General features: G+C 34.2%; 1 protein-coding gene and 1 long non-coding RNA gene across 4 annotated transcripts; one reads left to right on the top strand and one right to left on the bottom strand.

Moving 5' to 3' along the window:
- Window positions 1–864: 864 nt before the first annotated feature.
- LOC126838723 (uncharacterized) lies at window positions 865–2,815 on the bottom strand. Of its 2 annotated transcripts, none has more exons than XR_007685728.1 (3): window positions 2,707–2,815; window positions 1,478–1,655; window positions 865–1,395 (listed from the first exon to the last, which is right to left on the bottom strand). It is a non-coding gene; the product is annotated as an uncharacterized LOC126838723 (long non-coding RNA). The 2 variants fall into 2 exon arrangements; XR_007685727.1 differs by having other exon boundaries at window positions 2,711–2,794.
- Window positions 2,816–3,089: 274 nt separating this feature from the next.
- LOC126838311 (terminal nucleotidyltransferase 5C) lies at window positions 3,090–20,275 on the top strand. Of its 2 annotated transcripts, none has more exons than XM_050572639.1 (2): window positions 3,090–3,634; window positions 18,793–20,275. In XM_050572639.1, exons 1-2 carry the CDS (start codon window positions 3,482–3,484, stop codon window positions 20,107–20,109), a joined length of 1,470 nt encoding a protein of 489 aa, XP_050428596.1. In that variant the 5' UTR covers window positions 3,090–3,481; the 3' UTR covers window positions 20,110–20,275. The 2 variants fall into 2 exon arrangements, with proteins under 2 accessions (XP_050428596.1, XP_050428598.1); XM_050572641.1 differs by lacking the exon at window positions 3,090–3,634 and adding an exon at window positions 16,030–16,515.
- Window positions 20,276–20,523: the final 248 nt, after the last annotated feature.

Raw genomic sequence — 20,523 nt, 5'->3', positions numbered from 1 at the left:
ACTATTTAAGTAATGGCCAGGTTTAATTCCGAGAGGTATATAGTGATCGTACAAACTTTGAACTTTTTTTTAGATTACTATTACTTGTTACCTTTTTACTATCGCCCTTTTCGCAAAACAATAAACTTAATAATAATTGGTTTTGTTTTTTTGAAAAAAAAAAAACAAAACTTTTTAATAATATATTTTTTTGCATACACATCTAACATTATTCAAATATTCTTCTTCTTCTAAAAAACAATAACAAATTATTAAACATTAAATGCACAGATTTTAATTTTTCGTAAACCCATAAACTATGATCGAATGTAGCATGATTTTTATACCCTATCATAAAAAGAACCGAGACAGAATTATAGCTTTAATGAGAGAAAAAACTAAATTAAAAACAAACTTTTAATGTAGATGAGCGCATAGTGTAAACCGCAAAAAATCTAAGTATTTCCAGTTAACCATTTTATAATATTACAATATACGTATTATAAAATAATATTTAAAACCCTTAACCATGAAAAAATTATATACTCTCCGTTATACGACGTATTTCGGCAACAATGTTGTCATCTTCAGCGCTAATGACAGACTGAGACTACAATGTCTGAGACATGAGTTTATTTTTAAATAAACAAGCGTAGAAAATAATTTTGAATTACAATTATAATTAGTAAGTACTCAGTTTTTTTTTTATTGTCATAGTTGACTAGTTCAGAAATTAATTTTAATCTAGAACACGTTTGTATGGTTCAATTTTCCATGTAACACTTTTGTGGTTATTAATTTCTAGACGATTTTAGTATTTACACGCACAATTTTAATTTACACAAATAAATAAAAACAATTAATTTTCATAATTGGTTTTATTTAAAGAATACAAATTTTTACGATAAAATTTAAATATCATACCATATTAATGTACAGCATATAAATTAAATTTGGTAACTAAATATTTTGGACATGAGACTACTATTTTAAATATTATATTAAAAGAATTAACTTAAATCATGCAAATATATTTTATTAATATTAACCTTCTGTCACGCGGGCGTTTTCCATGCACACTTCAATAAAGTGTGACTTAGGTAAACTTTTCACGTTATTCACAGAACTATATTATGTGACTGGGGTAAATTTTTACCCTGCGCGCGTCACCAAAGGTTAACTAAATAGCGAGTAATATTAAGATGTTAATCAAAATTAAATACAAAATCAATTAATGATAAAATATTACTAATTATTACTACTATGACTTATAAGTTATAATTAATATAGCACTGTAGGCTAGAATTTGTGATGTTGGTTGACGATTATAATACATTGTAAGTCATCAAGATTTATTTGTCATATTTGATGTGTTTTAATTCACTTATTTTTGCATCATATCACAGGGGTAGCAACCTAAAAAAAATATAAATGTTAAAATAATTATTGAAAAAATTGTATAACCAAAATGTTATCCTATCAGGAGGGATTTACATACCTTAACATTAGTTTCAATTTTCATAGTTTATAATAGCTTAAGTATTCAGTTTGAGTGTTGAGAATAATAAATAATCAATGATCAATTGTATTTATGTGTAAGGACAGCGCTATAGGCTTCAGGCGAGTAGTCTTTTGAAATTTAGTTTTGCCCAGCAATTGTTAACAAGTAGTCTTATCTGTAATAAAAATAATTAAAAAAATGTACTATAAAATATTAAATAATTAATAAATAAATAATTATTAATAATAATTAATAATTAATTAATTAACAGAACCATTGAGATATATTGAGTTAATATTATACAAAAATAAATACAATCTAACAAGAGTTCAGAAAAAAACATGGATCCACAGTTATACATTTTTATCAAATAATAAAAACAAAGATTGTCACTTTACAATATACATTTTGTAATTACTAATTAACGATAATCAGTGCTCGAATTGTAAAAATAAAAATAGAGGACGTTTACTCCGAGCATACTCTGTATTTTTATTCACCCTTAAAAACAACCACTTATAAAAATTAGTAGGGGTACTCATAATTTCTGAAAAAATAGTTGGGGGTACACAGGTTCTCCCACGTACGATAATATAATACGAGCAATTGTACAATTTGGCCCACTAATTACTATAAATTTAGCCTTTTTTGGTTAAATTATATAGAAATAATGTGTCTAACAAGCTAAAGTGGCCCAAATCCTAAAAAGCCCCGAGGGTGGTCATCCTCTCACCCTCAGGCTCAGTTTGCCGCTGAACATAACTGTGGCAAGATACTAACATTGGCATGAAAAATCTAGGTACTAAGACCTAATAAAATATCTAATTGAATGTATTAACAAAAATGACAGGATATCAGTTTCTAATAGCATGTACATTTTTAAATAATTGAGATTCGTTTATTATTATTTGTTTTTTTGTCTTAACTACAAACACAAAATAATTGTAAATGTATCATTTGACGTCATTAATGTAAGAATTGTTTATGTTTAATGAACAAATATATTTTGTAATCAGTACAAAGTACTTTTGTTGACGTAAAACTTAAAAGTTTAATATCAATGATGAAGCAGTGGTTTCTTTTTGAGGAATTCAAATTTGAACATCACTATACTTTGAAAGTACAAAAATAATTAGTTTCAGAAAATAATTATTGGTCGGACCTGCTTGATAATCAAGTAAAATATATGTGTTATGTAAATACTAAATTGTACTAGTAGTACCTACCTACCAGCGGTCTTGGTGGTTGAATTTGAATTTTAAAATGTTTCACAACTTCAGCTGATGAGTGATCAGTGATGGTTTGATTTTGAACGATTGACAAAATATTATGATAATATTGATAACGAAAATCATGTGATGTATTATCATGGATGAACAAATTATTTTCTAAAAATTCAATTTTTTATTACAGACGCGCATATTTTTGACCGATAAATTAATGAAGAAAACAATAGCTATTTTTTAACGTTTCATAATTAAACGTATCATTTTTAATGACCGCAGTTCTGTTAAAACTTAAATTAAGTATTTTCGTCTGTCTGGCAACGTCGCGTTTCATCTGATGGTCGACCTTAAATGTGCCGACCGACGTTGTCGAATCATCCGTCACTGTCGCACAGTGCATAGCGGCGGCGAGCGTACAATCCAGACGTTTTTTTCAAAAATAGAGAGAGAGAGAGAGTAGAAGAAATTTCGTATTTTTACCATAAACCATTTATCAGTTTACCGATTATTTTTTGACGTTTACGACTCGTGTTGATTTTTACGTTTTCTGTACGTTTCTTGTCGTCGCCGTTAGTTGAGCGTTTTCGTTTTTCTTTACTTATATTGTTATTATTTGTGCACAAATCCCGTGTCGTCCGCGGTCTACGCCGTCGCTTATCATCGCCGTTTTATCAATTACAGAAAAGACGGTCCCGCTGTCGCCGGTCGTCTGTTTTGCGTTACAATAAAACCATAAAAACAATAATAATAATATATTATTATCATCATTATTATAATGTGGAACGACAACAGCTATCATCGGCACGGTTGCAACAGGAACGCCGGGTCGTTCTTCAGGAGAAGACATCAGCAACAACCCTTCTACCGGGAGGACTATCAGTCGAAAATGAAATCGGTGGAACAGGGTTCGTCTTTGCCGATAATGCAGGTGAGTCTGCCATTTGTTTTGCCCTATTTAACTCGAAAGTCGAATAACAATTTGCGTGGTAGGTGTATAGTTTATTTAATTTACACCTCCGAACCGTTGACGGATGCAATCCGTGTCAGCCTATAGGGTGCATAATAGGGCTATTCGTGTCTATTTACGGACGCTGACAACTTGGGTTTTTACATTTGGCGCGTACGCCATCTCTGCCGTTTCCGTATACCGACAAGGTACTACTACTTTTCTATAATAATAAAAAAAACGATGATAAAAATATATTCAGAGGAATTCCTGTTGCGGTATCTGGCCAATAACAATAATAAGTTATTTAATAATAGCGACACAACCGAATGAAAGAATGTCATGATAAGTTTCACGGCAATGACCGGTACCGCGGCACTATATAGTGACAGTGTGGTTAGTGGTTACGCGTAAGCGGTCGCCGGTCAGGCGCGAATCAGCCATTGTGATAACACAGATTATATTATTATATATATATATATATATATAATCTGGTGATAACGGCTATGCGCACGGCAAGTCATGCAGGAAGTACAAGATATGATAATAATAATCATATAACTTCCGCGCCAAAAATAACAATATATTGGCTTGATAGCAGCTGTTGATAAAAGAGAAATGCCTGTACGCTGTGTCATGTGTGTCCGAATCGAGATGAGATGTCTATTTCATAATAATATATAGACTTGTGTATTGTGCAAGGGCGGATCTAACATCTATGTACGGTTGGGGCACTTAACATGAGCAGAATCTAGAGGCTAGATGACTTATGCACTATTTACTAATACAATCCTAATACTTTTAATTATTTTATAAAATAAAATCTTATTTTCATTATTTATCTTGGTAGTCTATCAAGCACTGTATCTGCCTCAATGTCTTGAAAATAAAACAATAAATAACTGCTAATGCACGATAGTCGCATAGATGTATATACGAAGTGTTTTAAAATATTTTATATTAATATATTTAAAGTCAATTTAAAACAATCGCAATACGTCCTGTGTACATCTCGTTCAAGGTGTATGTACGCTTAACGCTTTTATCTAATGCAAAAAATAACCAGTACTAAAACCAATCGAATTTATTCGTAAAAGAGTTCATCCTCAATAGCTCATTGAAGTTTCAGAAATTTGGATACTAATACTTATGAATATAGTACTTTTTTGGTAACAGGGATGGCAATTGCCCCCAAGTACCCTCTCCCCCCTGGATCCGCCTTATTATTATGTAGTTCGATAAGTTTGTTTTAGCTCGACGCATAACGTATTGTACAATGGTTTCTTCGGTTTCCCCGCTCGATTGTGTGTTCTTTTATTGTAATAAAATGTATAATTTTGACAATTTTTGTCTAGAGCGTTTTGTTTTACCACTGCCCCCCTCCCACCAACCCCGCTGTTTGATTAATGGAATGAACAAGAATTCCGTTCTAATAATAGGGTTAAAAATATATATTATGTGTTAAATATTGTAAAATATGTTATGTTAGCCTCCGTTACAATCGTGTTCGTCACGGAGATTTTATTCGAGTCGTTCCACTGTTATAAAATATAACACTGGGTTACACTTTGGCCACGCCATACGGCCACACGACGACGCGGCTCTTATTTATGTTCTCCAAAAATAATGGTAATGAGGAAAAACTTAATATTTTGCCAAGTCGGTTAAAATGTTGTATATACTCCTCTCTATATTCGTTCAATGTTGTTTCTAGTTGTCGGTGTCGTGTCGGTAATTACGTGAATGATAAGTAATTATATAAATACAGCTATAATGAGGTCAGAATCATTATTGAATTTTATTATATATACTAATTTGTGCGCTCTGGTCTCTATTCGGCGTACAGCGTATATGTACATTGTACACCACATTGTTTAATTATTACTATTTTACTGTAAGCAAACTTAAATCGGTGTGTAACCGAATTCGGTGGCTAACATGACACCGATTTTGCCGCGTATACATTTTCTGTGAAAATCGAGCAAATTAAACGCGCCCAAATTTAGTGTTTATTTTTTTTATCGCTTAAAAATGACAACAACCGTTGTCGAAGTCGTGAAATAAGGAGTACGTGTAGCTTTCTTAAAAAAAAAAAAATACCACACAAACAAATAAAAAGTCTATACAAAGTTCAGCTCTAGGTAAATATACCATAGTGGATATATTACAAGACATCAGTGGCGAAGCGTCATAGGAGACAAAGAGACAATGTCTACCCACTTATAATACGGACCAAAATTTGGTTTTATTTTATGTGTATAAAAATGTTATAACCAATTTTAATGTAAAAGTATATTTTTTTTGTAATAGTATTCTTAGAATAGAATAGTTGTGGACGCGGATCAGCGGGCGGTCGCGCTGCCGGCCGCCGGGTCTATCCAAATTTAGTATAAAAATAAATGAGACAATTTCAAAATTGTCTATGAGACATGTCTCACCGACCGCCGTTCATATTATTATTGTTTTGGTAGACGGTATCAGTTCTCCGTTATCGATGTACGTCGTATCGATTGTCGTGTTGTACGTTTTCAAATATGCCTATGCCATTTAGTTTATTAGTTTTTGAACATTTATTTTTTACAGTATAGATAAAATAAAATATACAGAGGGTCCAAGGGGGCACAGTCCCCCTGTCAAGTAACGTAACACCATTTTTTTTCAATGTCTCCCCGATCTAAATACCCATGCCTCGCCACTGCAAGACATACTTTAGTGGTTACTTTAATGACTATACTAAACATAAGATTATTTTGCTTGGAACGACCGGAACTTGAGGCCTATTTTGCCAGATAATATGACTATGTATTTTTAAATTAGAGCTACTGAATTAAATTTTTTTTTTTAATAGAAAAAATAATATACAATCTGTATAATACAATATTCGTACAATAAGCATGTGGTATGTTTAATATATCCAATTAGCTGTGTATCACTTGTTTAAAAAAAAACATCCGATGATGGAACTCCAATAGATTTTAATTTAAAAAAATGTACATTTCGATGTTAACAAATAGATTATTAGCAATTATTGATGGTTTACCTATAAATTTTGCAACTGTTAACATCACCGAGACCTCGAGTTTTTTTTTTTTGTGCTCACTATTGTTAACAGAAAATACTAACAACATGTAATGAGTGAGCAGGACTATCTTTTATGAATTGTTATTTTACCTTATCCGCTTTAAAATTTCCAACATTCGACCGGCAATGTTTAATTACATTATTAATTAGGTACGTATGTTGGTAGTTAACCAACAATGTGGTTGTGACGAAAGCTGTGCTTATTGTTGTTGAGTCAGCTTAAGTCAAACACAGCGTGTTTTTATCAAACCTAAAAAAAAAAAAAAAACCAATAACTGTGTATCCTAATCTGCTTGTTGCTAAATAAAATAAAAAAATTACCTACTTGAAATTGAAAAAAAATCTTTTGTAGAAATTCTCGAGTCAAGTGTATTTATTGATAAACGATTAAGTTTATTTCTTGTTAAGTGTTTTTATTTCGACATGGATACGGTGGAGGAGAGTAGGGACTAAGGAGCTTACTATCTACCTTTCTTTGGGAACCTTGCTCTCTCAGATTATAAATATACTGGGAATTTCGCATTTTTTTTGTGTATTTAACAAATTAATTCAATTTTTTATTAATTATCACTTATATGTTTCAATCATACAAGAAGGGGGAAATAAAGTCGTTCGAGTAATAATATGTGAATTCACGAACCATTCTTACTTTCAGTCATTCTGTAGGTACAGCTTTCACTGAATTCGCATTTGCCTGCCCAAATTATTTTAAATGAGACCGTAACGATTGTAAGCTAATTATATTTAACCATATTTTACTTCATTAACAATAGAACATGTGTAACTACTATGCTACGTACACATCATAATTACTCTTCAAATCATTTGATAAAATATTGCAGCACTCGTTTCACTCGTTTATTATTTTTTTTTTATTATATAAAATAGCGATAAATCAAGGTAAGACAAACATTGCCCGGTATAGTACGGTTATATTCCTGGAGTAGGCCCCCGATTCGAATTAAGGTCTTCTAATAAAATATTTTCATCTAAATTAATTTTACCATTTTATTAGGTATATTATATTGTACAAACGGAATCCACAATGATTTTTTTTATTTTTAAACTAAACTTTAGCTTTTTATTTGTAAAATATTTAATTACAAATATTTGATTGTTTTTTGTAAAATACCCAAGTAAAAAATTTATTTTTTTGGAATTTAGTGTATTTAGTGCAGAGCAAAGGAAAAGAAGAATTTTCGTTAATGTAAATCATTACTATTCTATAGTCGTTTACGCAAGTAGGTCGTAAACAATATGATGACGTCCGCAAATCGTTTGCATAAATGGCGAATTCACATTTCTAGTGTCTAATTTTATCTAAATTTGTTTTTATTGGGATTGTCGTTTTTGTGCTATCGAAAGCCAGTGGTAAATCTATATTCAAACAGTTTTGTTTGATTAGCGACGACGCGGTTTAGTTTTTTTTTTATTGTTTTTAAAATTTTCATTTGTATAAATAGCTATTACGTTAAACAAGTGTAAGGTATTGCCGAGCCCTCGATGCAATACCATTGGTCATTGTAAATGTGTATTATTATCATTGCTATTGTAGCTGTTGTCCTTGACCGCTATGGGGATGGGGGAAGTAATAGAAAAATAAATGTATCGCTCTGGTCTGATATAAAAAAAACAACAACTCCGTATTCGAATTATCTCCAAAAATTGGCATTGCCCAGAACATTGAATAAATTAAAAAAATCTATCAACTGCATATATTTAAAAAAAACACCCGGAATATACTTAATGCAGAGTTGGTGTTGTGACAAAGCGATTGTTTTTGTTGTACTTGAAATAGGCGTTCGGTGGTAACAATGAAAACATTTACCACCAATTATTACATCAATCATTTTTTTATTTTTTTAGCTGCTATGTTGGCTCGTTCGTTTAACCGCCGATTATACACACCGGTGTATATATATAAAAAAAAATAGTACACCGTGTTACGACAATGGTATTTCGAGGCCACATTCTCTCTTGGCCGCTACACTTACAACCCGCTGCCCTGACATTGGGCTAACTGAACTATTTTACTTTATTTTATTATTTTACTTTTTTTTTAATTATTTAATCGTAACGTCGTTGCCAGGGGTGGAACTATGTGGAATCTTATAGTAAGCGCCGATACGCTAGATATGTGTTATTAATATTAGTTAGCTGGATGTCGGGGAGAGTTTAATTAGTATATCTTAGGCTGGTATTTTTATGAATTTTTTTAGTCAGTTTAGGCCGATTGTGCAATTCAGTACGCCCATAAACAAGAGAGAGAGAAAGGACCTTGATGGACACAAACCCCCACGACGAACCACCTTAAACTGCATTATTGCCGTTGCACAGAGACGATCGATTATGCGTTTAGGAATAACGACGACCTGTTGTGGTGACTCATTTGTTTACTCGTCTGTTGACGACACACAGCTATCGATTCTGGTCTCCAGTTCATAATTGTCTATTGGCATAACCAACATTGAAATACTATACTCTCAATGTGTATACAAGATAATAATATATTATGTTTAAGAAATTTGATTGTACGACGTTATATAAAACTTAACGATGACTTATTTTTATCAATATTAACGACAGTGCGGTACTGTGTTTCTCAAAACATGATTGTCTCTGTTTTCCAAGGGAATTCAGTCGATAATAAATACAAAGGAGAATACTTGTATATAATTAATTTAAACGTACCATTACGAGACAATTAAATAATGTCTAAATCTAAAAAACTGATTCTATTTTAACCCTTTAATGAAGCGACCCGGCATAAGTAACGTTTGGATTAGCAACCGCGCCATTTCATTGACAGAGGATGTCCGTGCACGTGAAATTGGTTAAACTGTTACGCAATTCAACAAAGGATTGTTGATTTTTCGTCAGCAGACCTACTGCAGAAATTTACCGTCTACACAATCTTATTATTTAAGCTATGTCGGTCGGCCTTAACCGTAATCGCTTGGCCACGGGCATTAAACAGCTGCCAAAATTTGTATTTACTTTCCAGACAAGGTTTTCAATTGCGTATTTCCGTGATAACAAAATTTTTTTTATTGTTACATGTTGCAGACGGATGTTTTCATTAAACGAATTGTCTGGTTTTTTTTTTTTAATATCGAGAGCTGCTCGACAATACTTCAAATTTGTAATTAAATTAAGCCATATGTCTGTTAAAATTCAGACGTCGGGATATCTCGGTTTAAACGATAGAGTACATCGTCAGATATTTCTGTGAGATTAAATCTACTGGAGTTTTTTAAAATTGTGTGACCGTGTGTTATCCTGTGTATACACATGGTAGTGTATCTATTTTAAACGTGCTCCGGTGTCTAAGTCCTAATCTATTTTTGAGAGAATCCTATCCACTTGCGGGATAATACTAATGCTTTCCATCAATTAGCCGACGGTACCGACGTCTGTAGTCTTGTATGAGATAAGCTCAATGAGGATTAAACACATTTTGGTTCGGTATCATCCCAAAGATAAAGCTATACGTTAAAACCGTTTTTTGAATTTTATTCCATGTAGATAATTTTTTTTTAACATGTTTTTAATTGGTATGGAAAAGTATTTATAATTCGAAGTTTATGCGAATCAACTGAAAATATTATTAAAAAATCTTAGCTTAATAATTTATTGTTTTAAAAAAGTGTAGTCAAGTATTTGGAATTTTTTTTTCTACGCAGTCATATTTTGCCATGACGATACTTGGTACTTAGTGTGTGGTGATTGAATAATTTGTATTCAACTATTCTAGACTTGTTTCACATCTGTTGTTTTCGCTTTTTTTACAGAATTATCATAAATACTCGACGTATTAATGTATAGTGAGTGATTATTTATAAAATTATGATATTGTTTTTTGTACTCCCACATTGAGTACGCAGTTTACACGTGACACCGGTAATTGCCGCAAGACAAGATTTTAATTTATCTCTTAAAATGCAATTTATTTTTAATACAGGGTGATAAATTAAATGCAAAACTTTTTCCGTTTTTTCTCAGAAAGTATTAGCAATTTTATAGTTTTTATTTTGGAAAACATTTTTATTTATATTATTTTACAATAAAATAAATTATACTAAATATTTACTCAACCGCACTTCAACTCTAATAACGTTAAAAGTAATTATAAAAAATTGGTTATCGAAGGAAATTATTCTTAATTTGAAAAGTTCGTTGATTGTATACGTTACCGTTTAAGTTTTAAAAGTTTTAGAATATAGCACAATGGGTAAATATTTAGTACTTAGTAATTGTATCAAACAATAATGTATAAAACAATATAAATAAAAACGTTTTCAAAAAGAAAAACTATTAAATTGTTATAACTTTCCGAGAAAATGAGTGTCTTACGTTAAATTGACCACCCTGTGTACAAAAATACTAACATAATACCTTTACGTTTTTACCGCTTTGTTATTTGTTCAACATTGCTACATATTTTTCCAACTAACAACAACTAAACGTTGTTTATATTGTTTTGACTGGGAGTTAAACATGTACTTTTCTAATCTAAGTACTTGTTAGGTACACACATAGTAAGTATTAGCACAGATTTGGCATTAGCAGTAGTAGGAATTATTTGACCATTAGATTATTGGAGTTCAAATAAGGCCGCGGATTGAATCAATTCACATGGAAGATACTTTTACTTTCAGATTACAGAAAAACGTGTCGACCATGTTCTTATTTAGTATAATATAGTGTATTGTTATGTATATCGTCTATACATTAGTTGTGTATAGATATTGGGTATATACTATATATATATGTACATATACACTAAATGAGAAGATAGCCGCCATGTTTTTGTTTTCATTGGTGTGTTCAGTGTCTCTTTTACTTAAATCTATTCCGTGTTCAAATCACAAGCCTACTTAAATTTTAATGTGCAATTTTTACATTAGGAATATCAGCTATAATTGTTACAACGCTTACATTGTTTAAGCAATAAATAACAAAATATCACCAACGTGCCCAGGTGTACACGAGGGCACATTAAGTTCAAGGCATATGGGATGGGTATTTGATTTTCTTTATTATTAGGTTGTATTTTATTTTTAATTTTTCGATATTTGTTTTCGCTGCATATAGGTTTAATTGAAAAACAAATTACGTATAATATATTATGTAAATACACACTTTAACAGGTCTGTGTGCGCACATGTAGTAGCACACGCCATATCTAGACTGATGCACACAGGACAACATTTCTTAACTATTCAATTTCAGAATGCTTTTCAATTATTAACAGAAAGGTAGAGTTAATAGCTGAGCAATAATAACAAAGTAAAATAGTAAAAAACGTTATAAAAATAGTTGGGCATAGACGCTGTAATGATCGAATTACCCAAAAAGACTCCTCATTACAAGTATTAATGAAAATACGCTAGTTTTCTTGGTAAATTAAGATTTTGACAAAATTTGCCTTTACTTAAATACCTTTTAAATCGAAATATTTGCCCGATGCCTTGTTTTGGGTTTCTTTAGTTGTATATTAAAAAAAAAAAGAAGAAAAGGATAAAATATAATATTAAGTGCATATTTTATGGTTTCTTAACGACAATTGTCAGTTTTCTAATTTTTCACCTTTGAATAGGTAGGTTAGAAGATAAAAAGTAAACAAATTATTAATTATATTCCAACTGTTATCGTGTTGTTGTTTTGAGGTTAAGCCCGAGGTTTTTTTACCATGTTGGATCCCATTAAATATTCCTATTCTAGCTATATTTTATCCATGTATCCGCCGGAGAATGTTCGTTTTAAAACAGTTTCTTTGGCCTTGATAATAGTCGTAGGTTAGGCTAAGACCGTTAATATATATTGTCGATCGAACGTTTGAAATTTATAACGCTATTTATTTGTATAATTACTGATTAATATGAATTATATATTTAATGTTTTTTTTTTCAAAGTAACTTTCAACATTATATTTTGTTATTATTTATATCAGTGTATTTATATTCATTTATTGTATTTATTGAGGCGTATGGTTGTCAGGCTCGTGCTATGACTAAGCCATAAGACAATCGAAAACAATAACACTTTTCTACTATGCTTAATAACGTAAGATTGTTTGTTAAAACACCTCGTACAAACAAGAAGAATAAAAATAATATGATAATGTTTCGTAAACACTTGCTCGTTTTCGGTCTGCAACGATACGCTGTAAAACGATAAGGACTACTACTTATTCGATAACTTGAATATGCTATTTTCAATTATTCTATTTACATAAGCTAACGTATTGTGATTTTTTTTATTAGAATATTACACTACATGTTATAAAATAAATAATAACTAATAAGTAACCAATATTATACCACTAGAGCGAATACAGAGACTTTTTTTAATAATTGATTCAGCACAGTAATAATACATAATTTTTAACAATATATCTAAAAGTATTTTGTCTAACACCAGTTTTAAAACAATAACTTTTAGGCGACAAGGGCGCAAATTCATAAAAAAACGTTTGTTTATCTTAAATTTATAACGTATACAGACTAAACTAACTGCAGTTTAAAAAAGTCAATTTAAAATGTATTGCTATTGCAACTACATATTTTCAATCGTGCGAATTTCTTATTACGTTCTTTTGACAAAGTTCATTTATATAAACACAATTTATATCTGTCTGTTGTGATGATTATTAGCTCTAAATGTATAGTGCCATATTTTTATTGAGGTCATTGCAGGCTTGTTGACTTATTAACATTTTTATTGGATTGCGGTTTATTGATAATATCGATTGACCGAAAATAGTGCTGTTTCAATTAGACGCCCGTATTGTAGTTTTATTGTACAACTATTAGAAGTCTTTCTATAATCTTTATGTGTACTGAGATATTATAAAATAAGTTAAAAACTACCTAATAAAAAGATAACACAGTATGTAGTGTGCGCATTACGATTCCTGATTGGAGTCAAAAAATGTTAAATTACTTAAGAGTACTATGTAGACAATTTTTTGCAAAGCATTAATTTAAACCTTAACCAATTATAAATGTATGTTTTTAGTAAAGTCATGACGATTGATTCATTTTGATATTTTATCAGGTTATCATAGTGTCATAGTCATACGTTTTTAACTATTTCAAAAGTCTGCCAATTTTAGAGCAAAAATATTTAGCATCGAAACTGACTATGATGTTTTAGATGATGTAATTTTTCAGAAAATTGCATAATATTCTTTTTTCAATTTATGCATTATTATTACTACTATATTTGATGTTGAAAAAGTATTTTTTTAATTTCTTAACATTTCATCACTTTCAGTTGTGATAATAATAATTAATATAGTCATGTTCATTGATGTAGACCGCAATGTTAAAAAAATATATTAATATTAATATGAAAATATTCAATCTCTCATAAAACGAATCACCGAATAACGCGAATGCATTTTTGTAGGATAGTCCGGTGTAATATGTTTGTTGTGTTGCCTAACTAGGGGTCGCGACGGCGGCGGCAACGGTAACGCAACACGGTGCAATGACGTAGGCGGCCGCTGGCCGACGCGTTCGCATGACGTCACGCCACCGACGCCTACGCTCGTCGGTTTTGTCGCCGGTCCATTTAGAATTTTGTACACACATAATAATATGGAAAATAATAATAAAAAAACCACCCGTCCCCGTCGTTAGGGTGTAACCGCCCTTCGCGTCCCACGCCCACGCAGCTCTGTTGAACGTTATTTACATGTCGAATGAATTAACCCGAAACCGGCGGGCGGGGGTTAGGCCGACGTCACAAGCGTGCACATATGTTTTATTATGGCACTTAAGTCGCACTCCGCAAAATTCGGTAGTACAATTTATGGGGGGGGGGGCACTCGGTCGGTGGTCCCGTTTGCGGTTTTTGCAGTCTAATGATTATAATTTTACTAGAGGAGGTGATAGGAAGACTTCATCACCCTCAGACTCAAAATTATCACCCCCAAAAATTCAAACAACAATCATAGATTTATATGATACAATTTTACTAACGTACTTACTCTGTTTAAATTTTTTATTTTCGAATATTTTATATCTAATGGTTCAGAGATAAGAATAATGTTTGGTCAGGTATACATAATTTTACCACCCCCTAAAACGTAGGTCTAGTTGCGCCTATGGTGTTTTGACGTCGCCGATATGAAAAATTTGCCATAAAATAAGAATCGTGGGCACGTTTCTCTCTGACGCATGTTTACCACTCAGCAATGCTGTTTCATTGTAGCGCAGCTGTTTTGTTCAACATAATAATATAGTTGTACATAATAATACATGACGATTTCCGACAGACCGTAATAATAATAATAATATTAAAAATTATGCGAACGCCAATGGCGCTTATTTTATGCGCCCGTGTGTGGAAACAAGTGCGGAACCTTTTTTTTTTTTGAAAAAGAAGTATAAAAAACAAATTGTTCACCTTTTCAGTGTTTGTCCAACTAAACCGTTTTCCTCGCACACGGCTATCGTATTTTTTTTTAAAAACGATTTCATCACTTTCAATGTCTATACAGGTACTAATAGTGGTATTAACAGTAATTTCCAAAAATTAACAGCCTGACCTCCGTCAGAATGCGCCAAAGTTCTTTTTTTACTTTCGTACTTACATTACGCTTTCCATAGTATAGTTTTATTGTATATTTTAGCTTACTCTCGTATACAAAGTGTCCACTTTAAATAAATTCAATTGAATTAATGTTTCTAATCAATTTTTATTTTCATAAGCGAGCAGAGTCTATACAGATAGATAGATTAGTATATTATAGTTGACACATGTGTTTTGGCACATTAATTTAACCGACGATAATGCTAAATTTGGACTGAACTCGACCTGGCGGAAAAAAATAAAAAAATCACACTATTTGTATAATTTTATTTGGGTCATAATCGTTATTACAATAATTTCAGACCCACACGGACCAAAGAAGTATTTAAAAAAAAAAAGTTAACCTAAACCGTACACAGTCTTGTCATGATCGCAGTGTCGCATAATAGAACCCGCCGAGCTTGCAAACGCCTCATAAGGTAAAGACGGTATATGTCTTATTTGTTGTCGCCTCTCGCGTTTGATCGCCTTGCCCTTAGCACACGTTATTTTTAAACGCAATGGCATCGCCGTCGATAGTCCCGACACTGCTGGAGGTATCGCCTCCCTCCCCCGTCCCCCCCTATGCGGTTGCACGATAATAATTTTTTACGGTTAATATCGCGCGCGCTACCGTCCGTCGGTACGGGGAGGAGAGCACATAGAGAAGTGGAGCGGAGGGGGGTGGAACAGCTCAGCCGACAGACTAACGCCGGCGACAAGTCGTCGCCAATGCAACCGCCGCCGCGGCAGTTCCGTTTCGTTTGCGGTCCTCGGTGGTTGTGTGTGTGAGAGTGTGTGTGATCGTCCTCCTTCGGTACGCCGCTCGTTCCAAGTAAGTGGCCACCACACTGTGCGTGTGTTTGTGGTGTGTTCTTCGACCGATATTGTGGTGTTTTTTATTGGTTAAACAAAAACGGTATTTTGAAGCGTCGATCAATTAAAAAAAAACCTTTAAAGAACGTTTTTTTTTTTTTATAAAATTAAAAATTTGAAACTGACGTGCGCGATTACAGTGAACAATAATATATTATACGTCGTCGTGTGTGTATTATAAAAAATAAGCCACACAATTACTAAGCTTGAAAAACAAAAATAAAAGCCAAAAAAAAGAAGTCTACGCGAAACAACAACAGTATAATAATAATTGTCGTACGCCATATTAACAACCTTCTTAAATGGAAAAGGATCTAAACATACAAGTACGCATATATCAATATATTTTTATGTACGATTAATATTTAGAACGAGTAAAAAAAAATAGGTTGTAAAGTAAAAAAAAAAAAAAAAAACTACCCTTCACTCGCTCGGAAAATTTGGAACGGTCGGCGCGCGCCATAGAATATTCCAGAAGGTTCGTTACGCCGCCGCCGCGCCCACGCTTAGCAGCTGTTCGAATCACCCTGCTGCCGCCCGTCTTCCACCCCATTTCAGCCTGGTTATTTTTACAACATATTGTTTCATTTCACGTGTTCAACCCTTTGAGACATATTAGATGTATTGAAACCAGGTTTTTAATCCTATTTTTACGATTGTTTATATTTTATTGTGACATCTTATTGAAACCACCGTAAAAAAATAAGTTAAATGTCTGACTCAAAAGGTTAGACGGGACGGTAAAATTATTGAAATAAACAATACAAAAAATGTATTTACATTTTTGTTATACTCGCATAGAATATGTGTCTACAATAATTTCTCTCTCTATTTCGGACATCCAATCGGCACCGGAAATTCAGTTTTTATACCGATAAGTTGACCGTTACGACGAAGGTCGTGTGCGCTCTTTTGAGTCTAGTTTAATTATATATATATATTTTTGTTGGTTTGATTTGTAATAACTAATTAATTAAGACTCGTCTACACACTTATCGACGTCGCGGCGATAATAATAATATTGTAATAAATATTATGTGTAAATATATATATATCGGTTTTATCGCCTCTTCAGGTGTTGTTTTTTATTTGTAATTACCAGCTTTTTTTTCTACTTACGTCATGTACTCGTTAAATAACAAACAACTATAACCAATACTATTGGTTGGTGCACCGAGCTACAGCCGGCTGTGTGCGAGATAGCCTGTTTGACCCTTAAGTAATCATTTTTTTTTTATTATTATTAATTTTTTAATAAACAAGTTTCTTTTTACAAAGATTAAATTAATGGGAATTTAGGAAAACAAGGAAAAAAGTAGTGTATAATATCTGAAAAAAAATTTAGAACATCTGGTACTTATATATATTTTGAGCTTACTTATAAACCGCCTCAAAAACTAAATGCATGTTTTCTAAACAAAATCAAAATTATGTAATAAACATTTTTGCTACAACGGGCAAGGGTAGAAGGTCAGAGGGCCTTAGGGTTAACCGTGTATTTAACGACATTACCATGCCAGATCTACTTTGGTTTTGGATTTTAATTTTAATTGTGAATGCGTTGTTGACAAACGTTGTGCGTTTATGATCCATTTTTCAGCAGCTGTGTAGATCCGGTGCGCGCACAGACATACATCAACATGAAAACCAGTTATTTTACCACATTGTGTGTCCTTGACTCGGATACGGTAACCGTGGTCGGACGTGGTACAGCAACAACAATTTTTATAATATCAATAACAAACAATTTGTGAAAAAACGTTACCAATTATAAAAATTACGGGGGCGGCACTACCATACTTGGAAAAAATATGTATATGTATAACTGTTTTAGCTTTTTTAATTAAAAATTGCCCACGCAGTACTGATTACGGGTATGATGTCCTCTTAAAAGGAAGGACTTGGATGAAATGCACTAAGAAGCCTGTCGGTTGTGACATAAATTTTGTTAACTTGTTTATTATTTTTAATGGACTTTTGGAAAACAACAACCCGACAGTTGTCTTCCGTTTCTTCGCGTTAATCATGTTTGATGTATTGTTGTGTAAACGATACAAATTTCTCGTACAAAATACCTTCAGTTTGGGTTCCCAAGTACACCGAAATTATTTTTTATTTCGTTTTTTGGACGAACGTCATCGACGTGGTGGCGGCTTCTTATTGAAAAAACCGCGAGCTGTTTGTTGTGCCGTTTACCGCAGTCGGTATTTGCACAAGTGAGTTGATAAATACCACACTTGAGATTCGCGTAAACACTTTCCATCTTCGTGTGTACATATCAAAGGGTAATACACAACCGTCGTTTATACAAAGGTTTTTTTTTTTTACTAACAGTTTATCTAACCTTTTTATAATATATCACTATTACGACGACGGTGAGTTAACGTTTGTAAAAAAAAAAAAAACGAAATAGATAAAGGAAATGCAATATAATAACTACTGTCGACACGAGTGGATTTTTTTCTGATTTCTGTAAGACGCTAACGGCACTTCTTACTGTGTACGAATAACCGTTGAAATCTTCCGGCCTTTGCCCGGAACAGCTTTTACAAAGTTACTTAAGTACAAGTGCCTTAACCGTTGTTTTTGTTTTCTGTTTACAGAACGGTCACCTAGACGTGTCCAAGGACCTCAACCACATGCGGCCCGCCGCCATGCTTTCGACTTGCGGCGGCGACGACCGGCATAAGCCCGGTGGCCGCGCTCAGACCGATCTCAGCCGGTTGGCCGTGCTCAGCTACGAACAGGTTGCCCGGCTCAACGACGTCATGGACGAAACCGTCAGCATCCACGGCCGCGGCAACTTCCCCACGCTCGAAGTGCGTTTACGCGATCTCGTGGCCATGGTCCGCGACCGACTCCGCGTGCAAACCGCGCCAGAAGACGACGACGTGGCCTTTTCCGTGGAACCGGCCGCCGGGCCCGCGTCCGCCGCGGCGACCACCCCAGGCACCGACGAACCGGCGTCGTCCACCCACGTGAAGAGTATCAGACTGAACGGCGGCGCGGCCTCGCACGTGCTCACCACCGACACGCAGCCGTACAACGACCTAGACCTGATATTCAACGTTAGCCTGTCCGGTAACCGCGACTTCGACCGCGTCAAGTCCGCCGTGTTGAGGGCGCTGGTCGACTTGCTGCCGGAGGGCGTGAGCCGCAAGCGGATGACGCCGTGCAGCATCAAGGAGGCGTACGTCAGCAAAATGGTCAAAGTGAACAAGGACGGCGACCGGTGGTCGCTGATATCGCTGGGAACGTTGCCCGGGCAACGCAACGTCGAGCTCAAGTTCGTCGACAAAATGAAGAGGCCGTTCGAATTCTCCGTCGACTCGTTCCAGATCGTGCTCGACTCGCTGTTGCTGTTCTACGAGTGCAGCAGCGGCGTGCCGATCAGCGAGAACTTCTACCCGACCGTTGTCGGCGAGTCGGTGTACGGCGACTTCCGCGACGCCATGTACCATCTAGAGAACAAGCTGATCGTCACCAGGAACCCGGAAGAAATCCGGGGCGGTGGTCTGCTAAAGTACTGCAACCTGTTGTTGCGCAACTACGCGCCAGACTACGACGGCGACGGCACCAAGAAGCTGGAGCGGTACATGTGCTCTAGGTTCTTCATCGACTTCTCGGACATCCACCAGCAGCGCGCCAAGCTGGAGAACTACATGAAAAACCATTTTTGCGCGCCCCAGGAGGAGTACATGAAACTGCAGTACCTCAACGTCCTTAAGCAGGTGGTCGAGGAGAGCACGGTGTGCCTGATGATCCACGAGAGGCACCAGACCCTGGCGCTCATCGCCGAGCTGTCCTGGCAAATGATGGCCCGGCACGGCATGTACTACTACTACCATCCGCAGCCGCAAATGACCATGTCCATCGGACACCACAGCCAACTGCCGGCCACTCTGCATTGCCCGTCATAAAGTGTATGAATGTTAGTTGAATATTTTTTTTTCTAGAAAACTGATACGTTTAACAATTAACACAACCGTAATGTACTCTTCTATTTATGTATATGATTATTATTATTATTATAATCAAGATCTCCAAAACGAAAATATCACAAAAAAAAAAACAAAAAAATTTAAATAAATAATAATGCGATAAAAATCAATAAAAAATTGGGGTCTCTCGCACTACCGCACGTTTTGTGCCCTCTTACGTTTTTTATGTGTTTTTTGAGAGCTTCGAATGACGCCGTCTTAACTGATCCGAGCGAAATACCATTTCGTCCGAAGTCTAAAAAAAAAAAGGGAATAATTTGTTTTTTTTCTGTTACTAGGTGGATATTAGATTATTATATTTATGTTTTGTACCAACGATTTGTTTCGCGTTTT

Source organism: Adelges cooleyi, unplaced genomic scaffold (assembly GCF_023614345.1).
Source record: "Adelges cooleyi isolate 19-005CV unplaced genomic scaffold, UGA_ACOO_1.1 ACOO_flye_CR_arks_rails_tigmint_CR_PRNA_30, whole genome shotgun sequence".
In the NCBI taxonomy this organism is placed as follows: Eukaryota; Metazoa; Arthropoda; class Insecta; order Hemiptera; family Adelgidae; genus Adelges; species Adelges cooleyi.
Note: the sequence above shows the minus strand (reverse complement) of the source record. Positions and strands in the feature narration are given on the sequence as shown.